We start from the raw sequence: 9,449 nt of genomic DNA, 5'->3' as shown, positions 1-9,449 counted from the left end.
TTCGTTCAATATACAGGGTGGTTGGTAGCTGGTGGTACGAGCGGAAAGGGGGTGATTCTACGAGAAAAAAGAAGTCGAAAATATAGAATAAACATCTTTTTTTTTAATTTTTCCATCGAGACAACGATCTACAGTGAGATCCGTTATAACGAGCGTACCGAGCGAAAATTCAAAGTCGATTTTCTCGAAAACAAAGCCTCGAACGAAACATTTTTATTCTATATTTTCGACTTCTTTTTTTGCGTAGAATCACCCCCTTTCCGCTTGTACCATCAGTTACCAATCACCCTGTATTTTCGATTTAATGGAAGGAAAATATTTGAAATTATGCAAACGATAGGTATTTCGAGGTATTACGAAGCGATTACATATAGTTAGTCGCATTTATATTGTGTGACGAACGCGCGCCACTGTCTTTGTATTGTATTGTATTAAATATCGCGCTGTTTATTCTACGGAAATACGAGCCATTTATTATAGCTTGAAACAATGCTTAAACAATTTCTTCCTAACAATAACGTTTAATTGTATAGGTAGATCGAATAGATTTTTAACAGAGAGCAGATTGTCCTTTTTCTTTTCTTTCTTAAATTCGACGCGATCTTCTTCATTATAGCTACGATTGCTATTAACAATTGTGCAATTTCGCGAGAACCTCTACGCTTTCCTCTGTGATAAATTACAAGCTGTCCGTTATCGAGATTGGTACCTTTTCTTGAATACTGGCACCACGTGAAAATGAGACAATTTTCTCTTCAAAATCTATCGGAAAGTGAAAGGTTATTTTTAGGAAGAAATTATGTAGGAATTTTTAAGCTATGATAAATGGCTTGGTATCTTCGTCGAATAATCCACACGATATTTAAACAAAGCCACAACTGCACAGATAGTTCTGCGTGCGAATATTAATGCGACTGACGGTACGAAACTGTACGCGAAATCAGAAAAAGGCGAAACGAGTTTTTCATTGTTCAGAATTAAATCGTGTAAACGATACCTACGGCCGATGCACGAGAGAGAAAGAACCATTAATCTTATAGTTGGAAAGCGGAAAGATTTGTTAACCGTGAAAGTGAAACAAATGAAACGAATCTATTTTCGTTTTGACACGAAATACGAACGAAATGACATCGATAGGAGGTGAATGTAGACTGTACGCAGAATATTTCAGAGAAGCAATCTACGATCGGGAAACGAAACGAGGGCGAATGTTAACGAAGAAAAATCAAAAGAGACGGGACGAGAACACGAACGAAAGACGAAGGATGACAGAGGAAAAAGGAAAAATCGCGCGTCGTCGCTATTGTTCGCAGCGGATCTAAGAAATGAAATCGAAGCGCTCGTTGCGAGGTAATCGCCCCTTAAAAAGTAGGCCGTGTTTACCGTAACTTTGATTAACCGTTCGACGCCTTATTGCCGGTAAAATTGGCACGACGCTCTTGCGTTACGTTGCGTCGCGTTATGTTTCGAGTTCCAGGCGAAACTCGTCCACGAGCGCCTTCAACGAACCACAAAGGGGTGAATTAAAGAAACGGTCGATACGTGGCTCGCGTGGCTACGTGTATACATACTCGAAGAACGACCTGCATCCTTTCACAACGTCGCTCTCAAAGCAAATAGAAGGAAAGCTTTATTCTCGCGTGATTTTCATTCAAGATTTCAGTCGAGATTTCGATCGACGGATATCGCCGCGCCGGTTGCGCAACGTCGTTACCGGGTTGGAAAAGTCGGAAGAAGCCTAAAGCCGAATTTAAGAGCCGAAGAAACACGGCGGACGAACGCTGCTTAAATTCTTATTTTATACGCGGATGGAACGAGGATAAAAGTATCTTCCTTCCAAAGCGAAACCACGTAAATCCGGTACAGTTTTTACTTCGGATGACCATCTTGGATGATTGGTTCGCAGCGAAGCCGAATTTACATATTTCCAATTTGGATCATCGTCGTGGCTGATTCGTCGAAAAACGTTGTTTTCATTCGCACTTCGTCCAAAGAACAATATAAACAAAGTAGGGGCATCCATCTTGGATGAATTCGACTGATAGGAATATTCCGCTGGTTTTCATCTTTCATTTTCATAGCCGCTGTGGATGTCCAATCACCCGGTGATCATGGAAATCCAAAATGAAAAGGTGTAAATTCGACTCGAACGCGAAAGACGAACAACTATCTCGTTCAAGGTGACCACTTAGGATGATCACTTTGAAGGAAAGCGATATTTTTCGATAGATCAAGCGAAGATATGTAAATTACCGCTACAGATCTACAATGAGATCCGTTATAACGTACCGCACGCGTACCGAGCGAAAATTCAAAGTCGATTTTCTCGAAAACAAAGCCTCGAACGAAAAATTTTTATTCTATATTTCCGACTTCTTTTTTCGCGTAGAATCACACCCTTTCCGCTTGTACCGCCAGTTACCAACTACCTTTTTTTTTTTTTAATGATGTTTATTTAGCTCAAGATACAGTTTTAAATACATATTGGTATTCACAATAAACGGTGAATTTTTGTAATGATGTGTTAGGCAAAGGTACCGATACGCGACGGTACGACGTAGTCATGCTATATTATGTGTGGGCGCTTTACATTTTTCGTGCTTAATACAATTTTTGGGTTTAAGCCGCTGGGGAGCGGAGCTTTTGTACGAATTTGTTTTTTTTTTATTTTTTCTGTCCTGAAAACTTGGTCGCAAAACAGGACGAGTTACCAACCACCCTATATATTCGTTTGAGACGTCCAAAGCAAAGTTCGCCTTACTTCGTTCGTTTTTCGGGCGAAACGGGGACGAAAATGTTTCTCCACGAATCATTCACGATGTTCGTCCGGAGCGAAAAGGTGTAAATTCGGCTTTAACGAATTTCTTTTTCGAGGTCGAGCGAAGGATAAGCGCGAAGAGACACGCGACGACGGCTACGTTTTAAGAGCGAACGCTTTCGTCTGGACGCGCTCTTCCCGTTCGTTTGCCCCGATCTTTCTTCTTCGGAAAAACCGATAAATATCGAAGAGAGATATTAAGAAGGTCGTAAGTTCGTTGTTACGGCGTTTAAAAGTTGCCGGGTAAGAGCAACACACCTTTCCCTGAGTTAGGGTGTCGAAATCACCTAAATATAGTTAAGCTATTTCCGAATTCGGCATAGCGCGTGGAAACGCGCGCCCTGAAAACGAATGGGCCTGGCTGTCGGTGATCGAAAAAGGGAGAAAGAAGGAAAACCGAGGTGTCGAATGGCTCGAGGGTGGCGCAGAGGAGGAAGAAGCTGGTCGACGGTAGCCGAGTGATACGTTCGCGCGAGTGTCGCGCGACAATGAGAAACTTGTTAATTTTCCGAGCGGAGATGTTTGTACAGGTGTGCGCGATCGAGCTACTTTCGATGTCTACGTTCAGTCGTGGCGATGCGCCATCGTTCGAGAGCGATACGCGGTGGAAGATATTTTTCCAAGATCGAAGAAACGAGAAAGAAACCGGCGGAAGGAGCTGAAAAATATCTGAAAATCAGGACACGCTCGAGAAGACGCGAAACCGAATGAGATACTCGTGAAAAACGATGGAAGATGCGCGTATTACAAAGCTGGGAATCGCGAGAAAACGGAACATCGGGGAAAGAAACTCGCAGAAGGCGTTGACAAACGTTTGAAAGCGGGCAAAGTAGGAAATCGAGAAAAGATAGTGAAAAGAAGAGACAGGAGCATCGAGGGAAAGAGAAGAAGAAGCAAGAGATTAACGTTTGCCACGTATCGCGAATATTAATAACGTAATAAAAATAATGTAGCAAAATTGTTAGAGTTTCATATTGTATGTCTCCGTTTAGATCTATACGTTGTTGAGATCGAAAGACTGCGAGGTTATACGTCACTGTTAAAGAAATATAGACAATAAAAAATATAAAGGAGGTAAAATTTGAGTTGCAATTTTCCAGTCTAAACGTCGAGTACGAAAAACGTTAAGGTTAGAAAAGTAGACCATAAGTATATATCAAAGAGAAAAGTAACGGGGAAATTCCTAACCCGCAGGAGAACAGCTATGAATAAGTAAATAAATAAAATATATTTTAGTGCAAGCCAAGCAACGAAGATATAGTGCTGCCTACTAAGAAAATAATAGGAAACGAAAGAAAGTGGCAGTCTCGAGCGAATTAGGCGTCTGGCCAGGTATACGCGATGGCGAATCAATTTACAGGAATAGAGGGCGCGTATATCGAGATGGTGATACTACGTGGTGGCCCTACGATGGGCGCAAGACGTAACTAAGGTGGCGAGGTGGGCCGACTCGAACGCGGCAGGTTCTTGCAGATCGGCGACCGAGAGGGTGCCGAGTTGTATGGCTGCGCGTATCGTATTCACGGTGTCTCTGTTTTCGGGAATCGTAACTCGATGTGCGAATAGGGTTTCCAGGTACAACGATCTCGTGCCTCTGGAGATCTACTAGAACGACCGATCTCTCGCCTTTCGACCGATTTCGTTTTCGATCCTAACGATCCGATATCGTCGCTCACCTTCGATCGCACGCTGAGAGATTTTTTTAAAGACGCGTTCAGGGAGCTACTTTCAAATCAGCCACAAACATTTCATCGACGCAATTTCACCGAAACCAGCATACGAAATCACCAATCGTTTCATCGACGTCGTCTTCTGGCGAAAATTATTACGCTTATCGTCATACGTTACCGTCCGTTATGCACAGTCGCCCCCTTTACTCAAATCTATGCTATTGATATTTTTTACGACTCCCATATAACTCGCTTCTTACGACTTTTCAACGGAAAAGGTAACTCGCAAACTGCAGTGGCGGTCATACGCACACGCGTAGCAGAGAATTATGTACCTGTATGCAATACGATGTTAAAGAGCGTGGTCGGAGTGAAACCCACCCCAACCTTGAAAAGATTCAAAATAGTCCAAATCTAATTTTCTTTTAAGCAGAAATGAACGTGGGTGAAGTTAGATTTTTTACAGGCCACGCATACGTACATCAGGGTTGCAACTCTGACAATATATAAAAAAATTGTGGAAATTTCTTTCAAGTGGCTCACTTTTTGTAAATATTTACTTGCATAATTTACGTTAATTAATAAAGTACCAACGCAATACGTCGTAATATCGTAGTAACTTTTATCATTTCCTTTTATCTTTTCATGCATGGAAATGAACGTTTAGATACAGATGCACGATTAGCGATGACATATGACAATTAATATACTAATTATCGGCAAAGAGAGAATGTCATCCCTGTAGATAAACATCGTCGGCGAACTCCGTGTCAGTGAAATCGTGTCGACGAGGTGATCGTCGATAGTTCAAAGGTAACCCGCATTTAGACCAAACGACCAACAACACATAGAGCGAGAATGATAAAAATCGTTCGTGCACGTTTAACGTACCAGTGATTTACAACCTTTTTCATCTCGTGACATAAATTAATTACGGAAATTTTGTGGTACCGTCGAAAGATATCGTGTTCGTTTCAAGTCAGAGCATTCATACCAGACAGCTATTGTTGCTTTTATACTATGATTTAGAGAAAAAGACATCAGTGTTCTTGATTAAATACAGTAGCTACAAGAAGTAGATACTTCCATTTTCCAATGAACCGTTTTTTATCAGGTTGCATACTTCATTTTTATAATACAATGGAGTCGCGGCTATTCGAGTTCCGTATTATTCGAGGCGCTTCCAACTTTATCATAACTTCGTTTTTCTCGAAATTTTAGCACGAAGACTACGAAAGTGTGTATAGCCAGGTATCGTGAAAACAGTTAATCAAACGTTCAATCGATTAAATACGCCTACAACATACGATACGCTTATACAAACCCAAATACGCGTACAGCCTTAAGCCATCAAAATTATACGACTATACGACTCATGAATACTAATAAATTATTCCGTATTACTGAGGTTTACATCGCCTCTGATGATCAAAGATCTACTGTACTCTTCATAGTCGTATAAAAATACCGCCAAAAGATATGAAACGTGATATACTTGAACTTAACGAATCGATACGTAAATACCGTAATAAATACAATGGAGTGCGAGTCCTCGTTGCACATTGTATATTCAGCTATTTTATATTTTGGAGATCGTTGCCTCACACCGTTCGAAAATCGCGTTAAACCGTTATCGAGGAAATCGTTCGTAAACTCGTTTATCTCATCAAAAGATTTATCTCGTTTCGCGACGATCGCGGTCAAATAATTCAGCGAACGAATTCAACTAAACGGCGACGGAACGCTTGTTCCCGCTTAAATTTCACTAACAAGAGGATCGTTCGCGCGCTTCGTTTAAACGCACCTTTACGCGAAAGACTTTATGCGCGCATTCGCCAAGCAGCTAGATCCTAACTTTTAACATAGACGCCACGATACAGAGACGTGTGCGTATGCCAGCGCGTGTGCCTGCTCGCAAGTCTGCGTTCCAGATACTTTGCGCCTTTAACTCGACTCTCGCGTGACCGTCGCATCGTTCGCCTTTCCACCGTACCCTCGCTATCGCACCCTCGCCCTTGGCATCGCCATCACCGGAGGCCTTCCCTACCGAAATATCTTCTTACCCTACCCCTTTCACGAAAAACGCACGAGGTCCTCGTCCCACGACACGGAATTATCGGGCCGATCCTCGGCTAGAAATTCCTACACGCGCGAAACTCGAAAATTCCATCTGGAAAATTTCCATCGAAAACAAAAATTTCCATAGAGTTGGTTCGCAGAGATGGCGCACGACAGGAGAGCGAAATGTCGCGCGAACGATCGAAACGCGTGGTATCGATCGAGGCGAACACGGTGGACGCGGCACGTGGAACCGCAGATGTTCCAGGAACGGATCTCGCTCGCGTATGGAATCGCGCAACCGCGACTGGAGTTCCGCGAAAACACCGTCGAAGATCTCGATCGCGATCCTTATCCTGCAAGAGCGTGCGGCCGAGCGCATTCGCCGAGCAGGACTTTAACTACTTGCTGTGTATCGATTAAACGCGCTCACCTTGACACGAGTCGTTTCCACGAAGTTGACCGTACGCGAACCCTCACCGTTGAACTTTACAATGCCAAAGACGAAGCGTTTATTTTCGTCTTGCGATCGAAAACATTTTGCATCGCAGGAGCCGCGATGGCTCGGTTGTACTGCTGACTCTTGCATTCGTACGAGAAGTATGGCCTATGGTGTTCGAGTGTCCGTCGTTCCCTTTTTGGCTGGCATCTCTGCGAGTTGATTTATCGTCTTTAGTTCAATTTCTGGTGGTTAGGAACTCGCTTACAACTTTTTACGTCCCTCGTGATCCACTGTTCAGAAATTCATTCTTATCCAATCTGTTAGTAAGGAGACAGGCTACCAGCGTCTCACTGCCGATAACAGACGTATTAGGTTGTCCGAAAAGTGTCGTTCTTTTACAGACGCGTCTTCTACAACAATGTATCTTCATACAAACACGAAATCTGATCCGTCGAACGTTGTGATCTTTATTTTGATAGAACAAAATGGATCGTACGTAATTCGATGAAATAATATAAAACGGAAAATATTGTGCATCTATTATTTCCTTATAAAACGAAAGAAACTTTTCGGACGATCTAATACTTGCCTACTCGCTTACAGACTACTAGTACTCGCGGTATTGGAGCCTTGTAAGCGAGTACCGGACTGATTGTCGCAGGGAACTTACTCTAGCAAAAACGAGAATACTCGTACGCATCGTTTCAACGCGATAGTAGTCGCCGATGATCTTAACAACTGATACGACTCGAATACTAATCTAAATGCTATCGTCGGATCATAGGTGACCACGAGAGATTACGTTTGCTAGTCAGATTGCACAATTTTATTTCATTATCTTGTACGATAAGGAACAACTGTAACGACTATTATCGTGTAAATTGCGGAATACACATTGGAACGAAGCACGCTAGAATTATGTTCCGAATACGATACCAATTAAGCGTAGAATAATAAAACGACAAGTTCTCGCCGTTTCGCGTAATAAACAGCGACTCGAAATTTACGCGTACAGATAACGACTCGGTAAAGGGCGCCGCTTCTCTGTTCCAGAGCTATACTTTCCTCAGTCGAACTTGGCCGTAAGAATACCGTACCTGCCGCGGGACGATGCACGCATTTCATGGAAGTTGAAGCTGCTCGAGCTGAGGACGCTTCGAAACGATTCGACGGAACCGAGTCGCGTGAACTATCGCGTCACCGTGCCCCGCGAACCGACAGTTTCCATAGATTCCGAGACGAACAGCTTGCTACTGCACGGTTTTTCAAAGAAAGGTAAGTGTAGCAGATGTTCTTCGATCTACGCGTTTCGCTTCGATCGCAGACGTTACCGCGTCTTTCGTTTCCCCGCTTGCCAAGGCGCGACCGGATCCGATACGATCGTCGTTGTGGCGAAAGAAGACGACAGCAACGAGGCCGTCCTGGAAATCACGGTGGAACCATCTCGTGTTAACGGGACGGAAATCAAATGCGCGGACTACGTTCAGGTAATTAGATCGTCGCTTCACGGTCTATTTCGCGAGATTCTGTCGCTCTACCGTTCAACGTCGTTTCGTTTTCAGGACATGTGCTTCTGGAACGCGTCCAGGTATAGGATATACGAAAATCAGCCGGTCGCGATGATCGGTACCTTCGGACCTGGCATTTACACCGACCTTTGCTCCAATTTTCACGTAACCGACTACAAGCTATTGAACGGCAAGTCACCCTTTCTTTTCATGCTCGTCGTCGCGTCTCAGCTATAGCTCGGCGATAGAGAATCACGTTTTCTAGACAGGAAGAAGGAATATCCCTGTGCGCTCCAACAGAAACGGCATACGCCTCCGCGCGTAACTATTAGGACGTTTATCGATTTTACGTAGGATGCGATGGTTTGTTCAAATCGTCGATCGAGCGGTCCATCGATCAGGGTTTTGCATTCGAGGTGGGGAGGGGTGAATTTGTAAAAATTATTCGCAAGAGTCGCGAGAGAAACGCGATGAATATGGATCAGCAATCCCTTCGCCTCGGCGAAGAAGTTCACGCGCGTTTATTACACGCGAGGTTCAGAGATGTTTGTTCGAAAGCTTAATGAAACCTCGAATTATCATAGAAACTTGAACAGTACGAATATATCATCAAGGTTGATTAAAGCGACGATCACGAAGTGGACGTAACACAGTGGACATAAGCGAGCAGAAATTCAACGTCGTTGTGATAAGATTTCTACCTTTCCACGAATATACGATTTTTCATTCACCTCGAGATTCCATGGTCTTTATAATAAATTCCAGATATACACAAGTCGAGCCACAGGGGATAATAAATATTATTGAAGGCTTCGGCCAGAGCTTAAACGTTGTTGAAGTTAATCTGGTTTCCTGTAAGCGTCCTAATATCTTACGAATGGGAGTGTATCTGTCCGACTCTCCCGCTCGAGGAAATAAATCCATCGAACGCGTGCGCGCGCGCACGAGCCGCC

The 9,449-nt window shown here is 43.4% G+C and overlaps 1 protein-coding gene across 2 annotated transcripts in view; it reads left to right on the top strand.

The window, feature by feature from the left end:
* Positions 1 to 9,449, top strand: part of LOC100741376 (proto-oncogene tyrosine-protein kinase receptor Ret) — a 35,993-nt gene that overhangs the window by 10,419 nt on the left and 16,125 nt on the right. For both annotated transcript variants that reach the window (XM_012382658.3, XM_003487449.4), the window contains exons 2-4: positions 8,042 to 8,263; positions 8,348 to 8,475; positions 8,551 to 8,686. In XM_012382658.3, coding sequence (XP_012238081.1) covers positions 8,042 to 8,263; positions 8,348 to 8,475; positions 8,551 to 8,686 — 486 coding nt within the window. The remainder of the gene's footprint in view (positions 1 to 8,041; positions 8,264 to 8,347; positions 8,476 to 8,550; positions 8,687 to 9,449) is intronic.

This window comes from Bombus impatiens, unplaced genomic scaffold (assembly GCF_000188095.3).
Source record: "Bombus impatiens unplaced genomic scaffold, BIMP_2.2 scf_0155, whole genome shotgun sequence".
Taxonomy (NCBI): domain Eukaryota; kingdom Metazoa; phylum Arthropoda; class Insecta; order Hymenoptera; family Apidae; genus Bombus; species Bombus impatiens.
This window is presented reverse-complemented; position numbering and strand designations above follow the sequence as displayed.